The 18115-nt window shown below is 55.2% G+C and overlaps 1 protein-coding gene across 2 annotated transcripts in view; it reads left to right on the plus strand.

Annotated features, from left to right (window-relative positions):
• The first annotated feature begins 323 nt into the window (after positions 1–323).
• The window catches only part of UNC5B (unc-5 netrin receptor B), an 81274-nt gene continuing 63482 nt past the window's right edge, over positions 324–18115 (plus strand). For both annotated transcript variants that reach the window (XM_046027401.1, XM_046027402.1), the window contains exon 1: positions 324–849. In XM_046027401.1, coding sequence (XP_045883357.1) covers positions 771–849 — 79 coding nt within the window. In that variant the 5' untranslated portion in view covers positions 324–770. The remainder of the gene's footprint in view (positions 850–18115) is intronic.

The raw sequence follows: 18115 nt of genomic DNA on the forward strand, positions 1-18115 counted from the left end.
TCGGATGAGAAAGCTGACACCGCCAAGCCAAAGGAGAGCGTAGATATATTTTCTTAATTTTGGGGAAAGAAAACTGGGCAGACTCCGCTTCCAGCTCTGTTACAGTGGCCGGGTTTTCCAACACGCCAGGACCAGCGTCTGGCGAGGACTCCCCCTGAAAGGCCCCCCCTACCCGCTCAAGCAGAGGCGGCGCCCAGGTGGCCGTCGGTTTCCCCCCTCCGGGGGCCCCCTGCCGGCCCCGCCCTCGCCCGCCCAGGCCCCGCCCCGGCCGCGCGCCGTCCCCCTCCGCTCGCGGACTGACTAGGGCGAGCGAGCGGCAGCGCTCGGCATTGTAGCAGGCGGCGGGGGCCGGAGAGGGCCCCTGAGCCCCGGGCAGCGACGGGGCGCAGAGAGGCGCGCGCCGGGGTTGTGACGGCGCGGTGCCGGCCGCTGCGAGGGCCGCTGAGTGCACTCACCTTCCGTCGCGAAACTTCGAAGCCAGGGCGCGGGAGCCCGGGTAACGCTCGGAGCCCCAGAACCTGAGGAGCGCAGAGAGGGGCGCGCCGGAGCCTGGCTGGAGAGCGGGCTCTGGGCACCCACTGCGCTCCTAGCGCCAGGCAGCCCTCTGCGCAGCGTTGGCTGCCGCTGCCCCCACGGAGGGCACGGGCTGGCGCGGCCGGGTGCCGGGGAGGACGGCGAGGAGGAGACGGCGGCGGCGGAGACGGCGGCGGCGAGGCTGGGGCCAGGGAGAGAGCCCCGGGGGAGAGGCGCCCGAGCCTGGCCGCGGGAGCATGTGGGCCCGGAGCGGAGCGCGGGGTGCGCTGCTGCTGGCGCTGCTGCTCTGCTGGGACCCGAGGCTGAGCCAAGCAGGTAGGGAACGATTGGGCATGGGGGCGGGGGTTTAGGGGACCTTTGCTCCCCAATCTGTCCCGAAGTTGAAGTGGTCCATCATCGCGTCGGTGTGCACTTGGAAAGCGCAAGGGCACCCAAGCAAAGGTAGATTTCTCCGCCCCACCAAAGTGGGCGATGGCGCAGCCAACTAGCGGGGGGGGGGCCGCTGGCCAGGTGGTTCAGAGTAAGCTTCTTGCCCCGCCCCCGCCCCTCTCCTAGAAGGGATCGCTTCTTTTCCTTGGAATGGATGTCCGAGTCTGGGTCTGCTCCTCCCCGAGGACTGGCTCCAGGGACCCCGGGCTCCCCGCGCACCGCGGCAGCAAAAAAAAAAAAAAAAAAAGAAAAGAAAAGAAAAGAAAAAGAAAAAGAAAGAAAGAAAAGACTATTGCTGCTCGGGCCAGGTGTGCGCTTGCTTGCCTTTCGCCGGCAACTTCCTAGTCCTGGTTGCCGGGTCTTCCAAGCTCCTACGCGCTGCACCCCCCCCCCACCCCCCCGCGAATCCGCAGACGGGAAGGAGCAAAAGACCCGCGGAGCAGGGGAAGCGCGAGTCTGCTCCGCTAGCCGGGGGAGGCCGGCTTGAAGGGCTTTGGCTATAGAAGGGGGAAGGGCTGAATACTGCTCATACAGCTTTCCCCGCGACCGCAGGATCCGCAGGTCTAGAAGGATTTTTTTGGGGGTTTGGTGTGTGTGTGTGTGTGTGTGTGTGTGTGTGTGTGTGTGTTGGGTGGGGGGGAGTACATAGTGATCCTGCCAAGTTTCCTTTTAAATGGGTCACTGACATTCTCCCTCGTCCGGGGAGCGGGCTTGCCTACTGTGGGCCTGCAAGATACCTTAAGGGGATTGGTGGGCTCCTAAAATAAAGTCCCCATCACCACCACCACCACCACCCCCTCTCCCTGGTTGTGTTCACCTCTCTCTTGTCTGTTGCTGGGCCCTGCGTAGCTGACTGGACTGCGTCTTCTAGGCGAGCCAGCATCTCTTTGGTACCGGAACCCAAGTAGGTGGGCTGGCTGAGGCCGCTGGACACCTGGGTTCCCGGGACGGGGCAGGGTGGGGTGCGGAGGGGGGCGTCCTGCACGGAGTTCTCTGAGTTGAGGCTGAGAATGGGGCAGGAAAGCTGGCGCAGAAAGTAGAGGAGGTGACGCAGCCCTCCCCCGCCACCTTCCGCTGGGATGTTGGCATCCGCCCCCACCCCACGTACACCCCAATAGCCCAAGATTCCTCATTCTGGAATTAATGATTCCCATGGCCTAGGAGCAAGGGCTTGGTTTTCGCACAACCTCCACTTTTTTTTTTTTTTTCCCAGCCCTCTGTTGTAAAGTTACGACACAATCATTTGATCCAAGTTAATTACGATTTGGGCAGACTCTGGTATTTAAAGCAGCGTTTTGAAGTTGGAAGGTAATGATGGGGGAGGGGGCAAGCTGCTGAATGACCAACCTTGTTTTAAAGAGTGCAGTTGAATGTGGGAGTTGCTGGGCTGGGGTGTTGGTTTCTGGTTTGAGGGTGTTTGGGGGGGTGATTGAAGGGTAGGGTGAAGTCTCTGTAAAGGGCACTTGGGAAACTGTTTTAGAACCAGCCCGGCAATGGGATCAGGAATAAATACTGAGGTTATTGAGGGCCTCCGCTGGGCAGGAAAAAGACAAGACTGGTTGGCCTAGAGTTCTCCCAGAGCTGGGTTCAGCTGGGGAGTGGCCTGCCTTTCCTGCTTAACAAAGCATCCAGCCCCCATCTTCCCCAGAGGAAACCCCAGGCCCAGGGCTTTGATGGATTTGGGCACAAACGGAGCCCAGCCAGAAATGGCCTCTAATACCAGGCTTTGATTTCTCACTAGTGAGCAGAACCAGTGTTGGAATTGTGCTCATTACTTAGAACGGCAGGGGCTGCCTGCCCACCAGCCTAGAGAGGGGCCAAGTGGTGGGGTCGCTGTGCAGTCTTCCCTCTGCCCAGAATGTGAAGCCCTTAGAAACGTGCCTTCAGGAGGGAGAGCATGCCCCTTCCTCCTACGCAGCCTGCCTCTCAAATGCCACAGGCACAGAACATCTTTCAGAACGTTCTTTGGGTCTGGTAATTTGGTTCTTGGTCTTTTCCCCATTTCACGGATGGGAAAACCAAGGCCAGAGTGTTGACTTCCCTCAACTCTCTCCTTCACTTGACTACAGATTGCGGACTTGCATGCGGGGCTGCTCCTCTCTAACAGCCAGGCTGGTTCAGGTCACCCTGGACCCCTGCTCTGGCCCCCTCCACCTCTGCCTTGAGGCTTCTGTCAAGCTGAGGGAGACAAGGCTGTCTCCACAGAGGGGGACCCCTTCTGAGGGGTGTGCAGGCTCCCGTCAGGTCAGGTGGCAGGCACTTCTGTCTCTTTTATCTCAGCCCCTTCCCTGGTAGATACGGGGATGAGCCCCCTTTACAGCCCCGAGGATTTTTAAACCTTAAAGTTTGATGATGGAAAAATCAAATCCGGAACCATAAAGCCCCAGACTCTTAGAAGGAGGTGTCAGCAAGTGACTGGCCAGCAGAGGCCACTTCAAAAGCCTGGGTCAGCCCTGAGGATCTCCTCTCACCCCACCCCTTAGCCTTTCCTGGAGTTTTTAAAGAGTCCTGCCTTGGCTTCTGATTGGGATGGTTGAAAAGGGATTGCGGTATCATGATAACACTTCTTTTTAAGATGTAATTAAAACCAGAGTTTTCCCAGTGTCTCTGCTGTGTGTGCAGGTGTGTGCATGTGTGTGGGAGTGTGTGTGTGGGTGTGGGTGTGGGTGTCAGATGGTGGCCCATCAGAGTCTCCAGAGGGAGACTAGAGCAAATACCCATCTCAAACAAATGGAAAATCAAGAGTGTCTTAATGTGCTTTCTCATGAAAGTGAAAGTGTCACTATAGGGGAGAAATTTCGGAGGTAATTTCTCTCCTTCCTCCACTCCCACCCCACCCCCAACTGGGAATTCCAGAGGACAAAACAATTCCCCTTTTCCAACCCCTTTATTTAACTGCTGAAGCTTTGGGACAGGCCCTGACATGCATGGGGGTTACATGGGGACTCCGATAGATCTGGGATCTGAACTCAGGCCTCACAAACCTCAGGCTGCTTCTGACTTCTTTCTACAGCTGGGCTGCCAACTGGCCAGCAGGGGTCTGGGACTGAACTGCCCAACTGAGGCCCTGAGGGAAAGCAGACAGCTAAAGATAAGGTTGTTTGGTAGTTAGGTCAGACTAGGACTTGTAGCAGGATGGGGGGAAGAGGTGGAGTCAGGAATCAGGACCCCAGACAGGTGGAACAGGGCCCAGCCACAGAGGTCAGAGGTCAGGCCCAAGACTAGTCAACTGCCCAAAGGTTGGCCCCACCCCTGGTCCTGTTCTGCCCCAGGTGAGATAAACCACAAGCCAAGCTCCCTTGGGCTGCAGAACTACCTGGTTCTGCACTTTAAAGGTCTGCCTTCGTATGTGTAGATGGAGCAGAATGTATTTTTACTTTTTATATTGAAGCTTTGGGGAGCCCATCTCCTCCCTACCAGCGTTGTTGTTGAGTTTCTGGCTCTAAGATGAGATCTTCCTGTCTCCCCTCCCCCTCCTCACCACTGTCTTCTAAGGAGGGTGTGGACTACCTAGGACTTCGAGGATGAGGGTAGAGAAGGACCCCCTCCTTCCAAGTGCTTGGAGAGTAAGGTTGGTGATTCCTGGAGCACCGATCACCCTCCCCCCCCAGCATGTTCTTTTGACCCTGAACCCTGGGGTTGGGGTGGCAAGGAGACACCTTGGAGCCCACCTGATGCCTGCAGGGAAGGGAGAGAGGCGGGGTCACAGGTTGGGACTGGGACTGCGGAGTGGAGAGACCCTGCCCCCTTGGTTGGGTGGCTCCCCTGGGGAGAAGGGAGGGGAGCAGGGCATCCTAGGCCACAGCCGGTGCCTCTCCTGGCCTCCTCTTCCTTCTCCTCCTCACCAGTTTCCTCAACAGCTTCCACAAATGGAGTCATTAAAGCTGTGAAGGCAAAATGAAACCAAACAAGTGCCTTCTGGGCTTTTCTGTTTCTTGTCTTTATTTTTTTAAAGGGAAATTTAAAATACCTTAATTAGAATAATACCAGGAGAAGGTGGAGGGAATCAGTGCATGGCCCCCTTTGATTTGCTTCGCGAGTTGGGGCTCATGCGCCCCTCCCGCCCCCCATGGGCCGGGCCGCCTGGGGAGATGTGTCCGGACCCCGACACTCACTTTAGGGAGCCGGGAGTCCCGCAGCTGGCCTCGGCTCCCGTCTGTTAGATAGGCGGGCGGGCGCGCGGCATTGGCACTCGGCCCCGCGCCTTCGTCGCCGCTGCGCCCCCACCGGGCCGGTCTCCCGGCGCCCCTTCCTCTCTGAGCGGTGGCCTTTTTTCGCTAATGGCTGCGAAAACACTGGCTGAAGTGCGCGCACAAATCGCTGCGTCCTCGCTCCTCCACCCCTTTTGTTCCCCATCCCTTCTCCGAAAGCTGTTGGGTGCGGGGAGCGCCAGAACTGAACCTCGCCAGCCTTGCGACCCCACAGTGATGAGCGCTTACCTGTGGCGGCCCTCTGCGTGTCCCCGCTCCTCCTCTCTGCGGCACCCTGCACCCCCCTCCTTCTTGCGCCCCCCAGCACCCCTCTCTCCTCCCCACTGCCCTCCTCCGCGCCTGGCTCTTCTCCTCCCTCTCTCGCTGCATCCTCTCCCTTCCCCTCTTCTGCAGAGTTCCCTGGGAGAGCCAACACCACAGCGCCTAGCCTCTGCGCCTCTGTCGTCCTTACCTCCCAGAACAGGCTGTGTGTTGTCCCGTCCCCCCCCCCCCCCCCCCCCCCCGCGCCTCACAACTTTCCCGCGGCCGCGTGGCCGGGTTCGGGAAGGCAGGCTGTGGGTGTGAAAGTGTGTATTAAGGAGTATGCCTGTTGCTGGGCTGGAGGGGTGGGTGGTGAGAATGTGTATTAAGGGGGTGGGCGATGACGGTAGGTGTGGTGTTGCATTGGGGTGTTAGGCTATGAGGTGAAGGTGCAGGACAGCAAATAGGTATGTCGCAAGGGTTGTGCCTTTTGTATATGGGTATGTGTGAGGTAGGTGGCTACGTGTGTTTGGGTGTGCGGGGGTGTGTGCATGTGCATATGGGCACAGCTGTGGTGTGTTTGTGTATAAATAGGTATGTGTGGCATGGGGACAGTGAGTCACCACCAGGCATGAGACGTTTCATCCATTGTATTCTGTTGGGGCTGTCTATTCCGGATGGGACCCAGGCCATCTGCCCTTCAGCACTAAGGAGACCTTACTTTGCTCCACACTGGGAGCTGTGGGCAGGATTTGGTCCAAGTGCAGGGTTCTGGAGTTGGGAGGGCAGAGGGCAGAGGCCAGGTGTCCTTGTGGTTGTGTCTCCCCCTCCCCTGAGGGCAGATAGGACAGGTAGGTACTGCTGCCCCAGAGGGAGTAAGGTCAGCCATAGATAGGTCCTAAAGCCAGTCCAGGAGCTTGATTAATGGCCCCCCAGGACGAGGGTCTGGGTCATCGGGTCACCTGCAGCTGGCCTCCAGCTTACCAAGAACAGCAGCGGCACTGAGGGTTTGGAAATCAGCTCTCCCACCTGGGTCAGGCTCATGCTGAAGCCCTCTAGAGGCAATGGGGTCTCATCTGGCATTTGCTAGAGAAGAGGCAGTCAGAGCTTGAGCGAGTGGCATCTCTCGTGGAAAGCAAAGTAAGCAGGCATGGCTGGGACTGGGACTCTCAGTGGAAGCAATTGAAAGTGGACACGTGTGCACATGAACACACGCGAGAGCCGTACTCCACTATCCTTACCACTTCCTTGCTCACCAAGAGTCCCTCTGCTTTCCCACCTCTGCCTACACTGTCTCCCATCCTTAGCACTAGAATAAAAGATGTGCCAGTGTGGACCAGGGAGACATAGGAAAGTGCCAGCCCCACTGCTGGTGCATACTGCCTTGGTTTGTAAAACCCTCTTATAGATGGGACCTCACTTGGTCCTTCTAAGTACCCCACCAGGGAGGAGTTACCCATTTAGGAAGCTGACCTGGGACCCAGTCAGAGCCAGAGCAGCCTTGGCCCTAACCCTCAAGGTGGTCACTATGCTGGATACTGATGTCCACTCCAAAACTGGGATGACCTTCAGAGAGTCTCAGATGCCAAGTGACGGAAGTGTCCGTATGTGTGGGGGAACACAGCCAAGAGTGAGCTTTCTTAGCCTTGGGGCTTCCTGGAGGGGGTGATGGGAGCTAGACCTTGACTCTCTCTTTTTCAGGTGTTTCTAAGAGCCTGTCCTGAAAAGGCGGGGCTGGGTTAGCTAGATGAGGGTACCTGGGCAGTAATGCCAGTCCCAGGCCTCTTCTACTCTCAGAAAATGGGCCCTGTTGGCCTCGGCTCAGCCACCAACCTGGGCAAGCCCAGTCCTTGGTGAGGCAACCCTTGGTCACATTTCCACTCCTGGGGCTCTCAGTCTCATCTGAAGGGGTGCATCTTGGGGAACTGGCCCCCCACTACCTCTGACTGCAGGCTGGGACCTGGGGTGGAACCTGGAGAGGAAAGGCTATCTTATTCTCTGATTCTCTCCCTGTGGCTCTTAAACATGGAGTGAGCCCGGAAAATACTTTTCACTCACTAGTAGGCATTACACTGTGGGCGGGAGCACGGAGTGGTGTCCTCCTGTGTCTTCTGCCATGCCCCCACCAGAGTGGACACGGAGGGAAGGACAGAACCCTGGGCGCAGCAGCTTCTGCGAGCCAACCCAAGGGGGACAGTTTGCTTGTCATTACCCCATGTAGGAGCCTGCAGCTCCTCTCCACCACCCCTCCTCACAGAGGCCCCTCCCCAAGGCCTCAGCTGCAGGCATGGAGGGTGCGCAGCAGGGCCAACTGGGATTTCAAGCAGGTTAATAGCCTTCCAGCATCACCACCTCCTAAATGTGGCCTTGACCGCTCACCTAACTTTGCCATGCCACAGTTGCCTCATCTGTAAAGTGGGGGTAGTGATGCCATCCTTGTGGGGTTGTTTTAAGGAGCACATGACCTGATTATGATAAAGCCCTGGCACAGAGATGGCCCTGTGATGCCAGAGTTGGCTTCCTCGAGGGGCGGGAAGGGAGGAGAGAGGAGGGAGGCTCCAGGCCTGGAGGCCCAGCAGCTCCTGGCCCAGGAGTTAGGGAGACTCTAGTATTTGCTGACAGCTGCCTTTTCCTCTTCGGGTCCTGGTTGGTCTCCCCTTCTGGAAGTTTGGGGTGAGGAAATGTGGAAGGATGACCTTTGGGGGCCTTGGGGTTTGTTTCTGGGTGTTTTGGGTTATTTTTTGTTTGATTGTTTGTTTTTGTCTAGTTCCCTCTCCAGAGGCCCCCGCAGCCAGCGCGAGAGAGGTAGTAGCTGAGGCCCAGAACCACTTGTGTTTACAGAGGCCCCTCTAGAAAGTCAATATATCGACTGGAATGCCCTTGTGAACATTATGTGGCCCTGGGTCTCTCTCTCTGAAGCCATAAATCACCCCTCGGGACTTCAGTCCCATTTTCCTGCTCTATAAGTGTCTTCTGCCTCAGAGGCCAAGAGCTCCAGATGCCAAGCAGGGCCCAGGGGCAAGAAGGACCCCACTGGCAGAGGCAGCCTGAGTCTTCCCGAGACAAGGCACTTACTCCCCTCCCCCACCAAGGCTGGTGGAGGGGATGGGGGAACACACTTTCAGACCTAGCAAGACCTTCACCATTTCATTTGGCAGGGGTGGAGGGTGGCTGATCTCACGGTGGGGAAGGAGGGATCCCGTCCCCACATCCTGGCGGGACACCAGCCCAAGCCCTGGAACTCAGTGCACATGCGTGTGTTCTTTCAATCTGAGCTAGGCCTGGGCTCTGTAGTCAAAGGAGGGCAGTGCAGAGGCCTAACCCTTGAACTGACTAAGGTCACTTCTTGGGGCCCGGACCAGCCCCTGTGCCCGGTGCATGCTACTGAGATGCGAGAGTGAAGAAGACTCTGCGGCGGGGAGGAGCTTGCTCCCAGGTGGCCCGGGAGCAGTGCAGTGCAGTGCTCAGAGGGCAGGCGGTGCTGTCGGACCACATGGGCCAAATCCTGCCTGGGGCCCCACCTGGCTACATGGCCTAGTTGCCTACCCTCTCTGAGCTTCTGTTTTCTCATTTGTAACATGGGACTGCTGATAATGCCGCTTGCATCCGATTGCTATAGGGAAGAATGAGGTAATACACACAAGAGTGTGGCACGTCCTCAGGCGCTCATAGCACTCACCGTCCTCCTCAGCATCATTTCTACTGATGCCACGTGTCACGTGGTACAGCAGGAAGCACTGAGGCTGTTGAGAGAAGCCTCCTGTGGGCCTGTGGGGCTGGTCAGGGAGGGCTTCCTGTAGAAGGCAGCGTGTTGCTTGGCCTTCAAAGGATGAGCAGAGTTTGGGGAGGCAGAGAGAGCATCCTAATGGGGATTATGTTTGTGGGGGCTGGGGCTGGGAGCATCTGGCTCACCCACCCAGGGGACAAATTGCTAATTCAGCACTGACTTGTACCTGATCATCTGGTAGAAGAAGAATGCTGGTGCCGGGGGTCCCTTGGTACAGTGGAAAGAGCGATTGGGATTAAAAGCACTCACTCATTCAGTGCCCCACACATCCCAACCTGCAAGGTGACCTGCCCCCTTCACTGGGCAGTGCTTTGCCATGAGATGCCATATGTGATCCTGGCACAGGGGAGGTTCTCTTGACTTCTATTGCCTTCCCACCTTCCTGCCTCTCCCCGACCCTGATCCGGCTGACCCCTGGCTGGGCCTGTGCCTTGCTTTTTCTCTGTGGACATCTCTGGGCAGAAGAACAAGGAGACAGAGAGTGGCAGCTTCCGGGTTGACTGGAGAGCCAGGGAGAGGAGCAGGAAGAGGGAGGCTGCCTGCCTATTCTGGTCCCTGGGGCTCATCTAGGGCTGGTGGGTACCAGGAGGCATGACCAAGGTCTGGGAAGAACAGCTACTGAGATCACCCAGGAGCCTGCAACCCCCAGAGGCTTCGAGTGGCGTCTAGAGGCATTACCGGAGTCAGGAGACAGAGCTGAAGGCAAGCAGCTTTGTAATGCGATCAGAGGCGCCCGCCTGCCCAGCCTGGGGCCTGAGCACCCAAGGAGGATGCCGAGCTTATAAGAATTGAGTCAGAAATTCCAGGAAAGTTGTTCCTGGCTCCTTCCCCCATCCCACCTTCGGGCATTCTGTGACGCAGCAAGGCAGAGCAAGACTCACAGAGTGAGCAGTGGCCCAGGACCAGGTGACAAATACTGCATGGGGTAGCCTCCCACCCTTCCCTTTCCTTGTCACTGAGCCAGGGCCCTGGGGACCTGGGTGGAGGCAGGATGGGCTTGAACAAGTAGGTCATGAAAGAGCAACTCTGACACCAGGTGGCTAGGGGACTGGGTCTGATTTCACTCCCTCCCATGTCCCTGGCTCCCAGCACAGTCCCCGATGCATAGAAGGTGCTCGATAAACACTTGTAGAATGGATGAATGAGAACTCACATTCAGGCTTTATTCACCCCACTCTTCGCTACGATTCAGCCCCTACTGTGCCTTGGGCTTGTGGTTGTGGATGTAACCAAAGAATCAGGAGATTCTGGTCACTTTGCTTGCCTCCTCCCCATCTTTGCCTACCTCTCTGCATTCTCTTCTTCTTATGTCTTTGAGCGCTTCCCATGTACCAGACGTGGTGAAAGAGCCCAGTCTTCAGTGGTCAGAGCCCCTAGGTGTGAGAGAGTTTATTTGCTAAGTCCAAGGGAGCCGCAAAGAATTAACCAAGTATCACCAGTCTGCCCAGGCCCTTGTAAAATATTTGTTTCCTACTTGCCTTCCAAAGCCCATTGATCATTCCGCTCCAGCCTGGCTTCTCGTGGTGGTTCAAGAGAATGCCTATTGCATGCACATGGGCTCTGGGGCCTGGGACTGCATGTGGCCTGAGGGGGTATTTCTCGAAGGCCCACGGGCAGGATCTGACCGCAGCCCTCAGCCCTCCAGAGCAAATGCTACCAGCTCCTTGGAAGGAGCTGGGTTTGATGCAGGGGAGCAGTTTTGGCTGCAGGGTCTGACCAAGCCAGGTTCTCCTTGGCACTGTGTTTGTTGCTAACATTCAGGGAGCCTCCCTGGGAGATTCAATCCCCTCGGGCCCTTGGCAGAGGCAGCGGTAGGCCTGGCCAGTACCACCCTCCCAGCTGGGCATCCGCTGGTTCTTGCCAGGAGCCCCTGTCACAGGCTGAGCTGGAATTCCTGCCTGGCAGCCAGACAGCCAGGGCCTCTGGGCACAGTGACCCCTGCTGTAAATCTGATCTGGCCCCATATTTTTGTGCTGGCGCACCCCACTTCTGTGCACACGTGTGCGGACTCGGAAGAGACAACAGCAGAAAGAGCCCTGAGCTAAGGACTGGGAAGCCTGGATTCTAATCCTGTCTACACAGCTAATCTGCAGTATGGCCTTAAGGTACTCCCTCTCCCTCTCTGGGCTTTGGTACCCTCATCTGTTCAAATGAAGAGGGTCTGCCCTAGAAATACCTGGGCTCAAGTCCTGTCTCGGTCACTAACTGCACCTCCTCATTGTAAAAAAAATGAGCCCCAATTGGTTGTCGGGGAGATTGAACGAGATGGGGCATAGTCAGTAAAAGCTGGCTTCCTTTTCTTTCTACCCAGGAAGAAATCCACCTGCAAATTGCTGGTTACAGTCATCGCTTCTTTCTAGTAGTCCCCTTTTGATGTGGGGAATATCAGACATAAGGTTCAGGGTGGCCCGCTGGGGACTTAGTGACCCACCTGGGGTTACAGCAAGGGGAGGAGCCTGCATGGTCTTATGTATTTGGAAAGAGCACTGGACTAGACATCTGGAAGCTTCAGCTCCAAGGCCAATTCTGTATGACCAAGAGCTCACCCCCTCTCTTTGAGCCTTGGTTTACCCATCAGTAAAAGGAAAAAAATAAGCTGCATGGCAGGTAGGGCCAAAGCAGAGAACACCCAGAGAGATGGTTTGGAAACTGTTGTCCAAAACTGAGAAGCTGATCTGAGGTGGAAGGAGGAGGGCAGAGCAGGGACTCTTGTCCTATGGACCATGTGGTTCATCTGAGAGCTGTTTTGGAGGATTGGGGGGAGCACGGGAAGGTTCCAGGAAGGACCCACATTTGTTTCCCTGGCTAGAAACTCCTGCTGGGTGGTGGGCCCTGGTTTCTCCCCAAGCCTGGCTGGCCGTGGCTGTTGAGCTAGATGACAGAGTCTGGGTCTCTCCCCACCCTTCTCCATGCTGCACACCCCAGAGCAGAGGAGGCCGGGGTGCCACGTCAGGGAAGGTTAGTATCAGTGATGGCTTTGATGTATCTCAGCTAGCACACCATCTGCCGTGCCCACCAGAACTTACATAATCCCTCGGCCGGCTGCCCGTTCTTAGAAAACGGGGCAGGCAGGACCAGCAGGGAGTGGAGGGGTAGGGTTTCCTTCTCTGCCCTTTCTTCTCTGGCAGCCCACACCTCCCCGGATTAGCGTTCCTTCTCTGAGCTGCTCCTACACCATCCAGAGCCCAAGTCATGAATGCGAAGTCAGAGCAAGGCTGAGGTTGAATGGGGACATGGCAGGCCTGCAGGGCTGCTTGCTGCCTGGCCTCACAGACTTCAGGGGCATCCGCAGGCTGCTTGCTGACAGCACCTGGCCTGCGGCAAGATCACCAGCCCCGCCTCGCACCATTCCTCTGTGGGGCCCCAATGGCGTGGGGCGAGGGGGACAGCTCAAGCTTCCAGGAAGTAAAGATAGACCTCCCCCCACTTCCTAGAGAGATGTGCCCCTTCCCACAGAGATGTGCCCCTTCCCACATTTTATCAGGTTGTGAGCATTTTTCGTACATCTAAGTAACCACCAAATAACACTGCCCACTTACAGCAGAGACCCGAGATCCAGTCCTGTTTTTTTTCTTTGCTAGCTGCGTGGTGCAGGCCGGGCCACTTCCACAGTGTTGCTCTCTGTCTCCTCATCTGGGAAATGAGAATAATAAAGCCTGCTTCCATAGCTTCAGTCCTGAGGCTTGGACCAGTTACTAATGCATGTAGAGGACAGAGAAAAGGTTCCATAAATGCTGGCTGCCATCCTTGCTACCCAGTTCCATTCTCTCTTTTTTTTTCCCCTAAGAAAATGACACAGAATGACTAACTCTGGGTCATTCTAGGAATGCAAGGTTGGCTCAAAATCCATTCACATTAATAACATGCCAAATTAATACCATGCACCAGATTAATGAATCTAAGGAAATAAAATCATGTGATAATCTCTATAAATGCTGAAAAAGCTTTGGTCAAAATTCAACACCCATTTGTTGTATCAACGCACAAAAAAAAAAAATAGCAATTAGGGTTTTCTTTTAGTCTGATAAAATACATACATACTCTAGTCCTACAGCCAGTATTGTGTCTAATGGGGAAACCAACACTAACTGCCTTTCCATTAAGATCACTAATGAAGCATGGATACCCACCATCCCTTCTCTTCAACACGGTGCTAGAACCATTCGCCAATGTGATTAAACGAGACATCACTTAGAGGCACAAAAATGGGTAATGATGAGATAAAACTATCCCTACCAGATGTTAAAACATTCTGTAGCACTCCCATAATTAAGACTGCAGCACGGATGCGTGAATTGTTGGACAGACCAGTCAAACCTAATAGAAATTCCAGAACGAGACCCAAGTGCATAAAGAAATGTAGTATATGACAAAGATGCTATCTTGGCCCACAGGTACAAAGACAGACTTTGAAATGAATAGTGCTGGGACACCTGGGTAGCCATTTGGAAAAAAGTAAGCTTTGATTCACGTTTCACACCATAGAGAGAGAAAAAGAAAAGAAAATACCTCCAAATGGATTAGAGATCCAGACGTAGGTAGTAGATGAAACTGTGGGTGAATTCCTCCTTAACATTGGGGTGGGAAAGGCTTTCCAACTATGATTCAGAATCCAGTGGCAATAAAATCAAATAATTGATGTTTATTACATAAATATGAAAAAATTTTTGGACAATAAAACACCCCAGACTAGTCAAAAGACAAAATATTTGACAAGTCAGGAGGAGATACTTGTCATACATGCTGCAGACAAAGAACTAATATCCCAATACAGAAAGCACTCTAAAATACTGGGGAACAAAGGACCAAAAACCTGGTAGAAAGAAAAAGGAAGAAAAGAGACATGGACAGACAATTCACAAAACAAGATGTAGGTCACCCCCAAACACATGAAAAAATATTACAACCCAGAGTTAGAAAAATGCACACGAAAACAAACTCTGAGATACCACTTCTCACTTTAGGAGACTGGGCAAAATGAAAAGTTAGGGCCACACCTTCTGCTGGGAAGCCTTGCAAAGCACACTTGCAGATGTTGATGGTGGAACCGCTCCTTGATGCAATCCTTCAGCTAGATGTTTGGCAGTATTTCGTAGCAGCGTGTCATGTACTCAATTTTTTGGTCCAAAACCAGTACTTCTAGAGCTCTTCCCTTCAGGTACAGCTTTATCAATACAAAAGTACATGTGCACGTTATTTGTAGTTGCAAAATATTGGAAATCACCCCTGTGCCTTGCAGGAGGAGTTTAATCAGCTACAAGCACACATCAGAAATGATGGCATTGCTGGGCACCCGAGGGCTGGGACTCCCAGAATGTTCCAGCACACAAAGGAAGCATAACATAGTATCTAGAGGACACTACCTCTCATGTAAGAGAAGAGTGGGTGCGAGACTAGGCTAGATCTGGACCTCTCTTTCTGTTTCCATGGCTGCTGGAATGCTCTCTGCTTCCTCATGCGTGCGCCTCCTGCTCGGCTCACTGGTCCAAACAGTGGGCTGTTCACGGGGCGACGGGTTCCCCGTGCTGCCCCCAGGGAAGGTGGAGAGGGTAGGACACAAAAGTGCTGCCCCTGCCCGGGTTTCAGTTGTGACCTCTGGCTCTCTGTGGTCCTGAGCACATGCCTTCAGCGCCCTGGGACTCGATTTCTTCTGTAAGATGAGGAGTAATGAATTCCATACCCCACGCCTCACAGAGAGGAGGTGGGATCTCGTCACGGTTCATGTGTGTGCGAAGGGCTTTGTTTATTATTTACCTGCAGTGTCTGCTGGTTGCTCTTTTGGCCTCAGTAAGCCTTGGATTCTCCTTTTCCAGCCCCTTGCCACAAAGATGCAGGCGCGCATGCACGTGCACACACACCCCCCTCCATTCTTTCTAGAGCTTTCCAACACCCTGAGGTGGCTGCTCCATTTGCTTTCTCCTTGATTAACGAGGGTCCCATCCATGTACACTCCATCAGTGTGCCAGGTGTGTTGTAGGCCCTCCGAGGCCCCGGCCGCCCTTCTACTCTGGGCCTGTTCTCTTGCCCGCATTGAGTCTCATGGAGCCCTTGCAATGACTCTGAGAAGAAGGTCTTATGGGGCTTAGGGAAGTGAAGTGATCCAGTCTTCTGTCAGAGCCTGGTCAGTGTATTACCTGGTCTCTGGACTCCAAATTCAGTGTTCCTTCCAGGAACCCATTCTGCATCCACACCCTAGGCTGGGACCAGGTCTCCCCTCTACCTCCCATACACCTCCCGGGACATCCCCATGAGAGCCAGCCGTGCAGCTGTGACTTGTGGAATGATTGCGTGGTGAGCACACATGAGCCCTGGACCACCCTTGTCAAATGCAGCCACCCCAGCCTGGTCTCAGTAAAGAGCCGACGGGCAGTACTGGGCTTTCCCCCCATAGACCAGACCCGGCCAGCACGTCAGTCTTCTCTTTCCAGCCTGTGCCATTTTAAAGGTTGGTCCGAGAGGGTGCACGTTCACGTGGGTGCATGGGGAGGACCAATGGTAACCCTGGGGACACCTTGTCTGCAGGCCTCAGGCTCCTACAGGTCAGGGCGGGGTCTGGGAGGGAAGGGGCTCAGCCAGACCTGAGCCTCCACAGAGAGGGAGGGGTCCTCGGGCAGGCAGTGGAGGGCGTAATTGCCGGAAGGTCGTGCTCCCAGCCCTGAGAACTCTGCTTACCACTCAATAAGTAGTTTATTACACCCTTGACAGCATCCTTCTTTGCCTCCGCTCTGGGTCTTGTGCAGTTTGCAGAGGGAAGGGCCGGGCCAGCTAAGGGCCTGCCCTCTCCAGGGAGAGGGGCTGCTGGAAGCCTGAAGTCAGCTGTCTCCCCCACGTTCCCACCGCAGCCCACTGGACCAAAGTGCTCCCAGAAGCCTCGGGGGGGGGGGGGGGCCTGATCACCACTGCAAAGAGCCGACTGAACAAGTTCCCAGGTGCTTGAACATCTCCACCTCACTGCCCTGGAGTTCTTTTCCAAGGCTCCTGGTAGGGAATCCCAGTGCTTATGGGGGAGGGTCGGTCTTCAGAGCCTCTCAGAACCCACAGCCTGGCAGAGTTGAATCTCAGCTTCGGAACAGCCCTGGAGGTCATCAGGGCGAGTATCTGGACTTCCCTCTTACAGGTGGGGGAACTGAGCCAGGAAGAGAGAGGGATGACTTACTTACCCAAGTTATCTCTGGACTTGCTTACGGTCGGCTGAGTTTTCACCCTTGCCGGGCTGTCTCCACCCTGGCAGTTGAGAAAGATTAAGAAAAGCATTTTAGACTGTTCTAGATTGTCTTTCCAGGGCACCCAGTCTTCCCTCCAGGATCTACCTCTAGGAGACTCCGCTGGAGATGGAGAGGAGCTATCAGACCTTTAGCTCTGAGTGCTCTCAATGGTCGGGGTGTGCGCCTGTTCTGGGGCTGGGGATGCTGGGGATGCTGGTGGCCCCACAGCCTGGCCTCTAGCCCTCCTAGTGACGCCACATTCAAAGGCAGAAACCAGTCTTGAGCAAGAGCAAGGCCAGCAGCCGCTTTCAGTGATCTGTTCACAAACAGAGTGACCTGGTGGACCCACTTGCTTCTGGGCAGGCATGCTCCAGAGAGAGCCGGCTGCCTTCCCTCTGCCTTCCCTCTGGTCTCCCTTCCACACCAGGCCTCTGACTCTGGGTACCTGGGCCACCCGTCCCCTCCCTGGAATACGTCATGCCCTTCCCTTAGACGCTCACCATGGGTGGACAGCTGGGACCAGCTTTCCTATAAGGGAAATTCCAGATCCCACTAAATTCCAAATTCCACAGCCTTATCTGGCACCATTCTGTCTGGCCTTCGATGGGCTTCCTGGTGTGGGTGGAAGGACCTCCCTAACCTCAGAGCAATTACTGGGGGGTGCCCACACTTTCCCACCACCCAAGCTCCCCGTGTGTGTCACAGGTTTAGAACGTGGCTGGAACACATGGATCGCTTATACGGGGAGCAATGAATAGCATTTGGGGAGGAGGGAAGAGGGGAGGGGCGGACAGTGGGTTTGACAGCACAGACCAGCTCCATAGTGGGGTCCTTGTCTCACGTCACCCTTTCAGAGTGGAGATGCCACCCCCAAGCAAATCACAGCCTCATGCTAATCCTCAGTTGCCCCATCTGTTAACTGATGGGGGTTGAACCAGTGAACTCTGAGCCCCCTTACAGCTTTCAGCTGCACGTTTTCCAAAATCCCCCTTAGCCCATCAGCCTATAGAATTTCCTGATGTCCCAAGAGGGCCGTTGCAACACTGACTCTTTCCCAGCACTTCCTGTTTAGCCAGGACCCTGTCAACAAAGGGGCTGACGAGAGTGGGCCCTACAGCAGCAGGAGCACGCCATCCCCGTGTCAGTAGACAGTGCCTCCACGCCAAGTCCCCCACCCCATGCTCCTTCCTGCCATCCAGGTCTTGGCACAGATGTCCCTTCCTCAGAGAGCCCTTCCCTGATCCCCTGCCCCTTTTATTTCTCTTCTAGCACCTTCGATGAGCTGGGATGATTATTTGTGCAACCAATTCCTTGCTGGCTGGTTTCTTATCTGTTATACTCTAGCCTATAAACTCCATGCAGACAGGCCGTGTCACTCACCCAGTCACCCTAATCCACAAGGCCTGGAACAGTGCCTGGCACAGGGTGGGTCCTCCATGAACAGGGGCTTGGCGAGTAAAGAATCAGGGCTGTACATGTGGCTCTCCTAGAGTTTTTCCAAGACTCACATGCCTGGCCTTCATCCCTAGCAGTTCCAGCTTAGGAAGTCTGTGTGTGTGAATTTCGACCTCTCAGATGCACAGTGCTTGTTAAAAAGAGATCAGCTCAGTGGTTGTCAGCCTTGGCTGAATAATGGGATCACCTCTGCCTGGGTTCCCCCCAGACTTACTTGGTCTTGGGGTCTGACCTGGGCATTGAGAGTCTTAAAA

This window comes from Meles meles, chromosome 13 (genome assembly GCF_922984935.1).
Source record: "Meles meles chromosome 13, mMelMel3.1 paternal haplotype, whole genome shotgun sequence".
In the NCBI taxonomy this organism is placed as follows: domain Eukaryota; kingdom Metazoa; phylum Chordata; class Mammalia; order Carnivora; family Mustelidae; genus Meles; species Meles meles.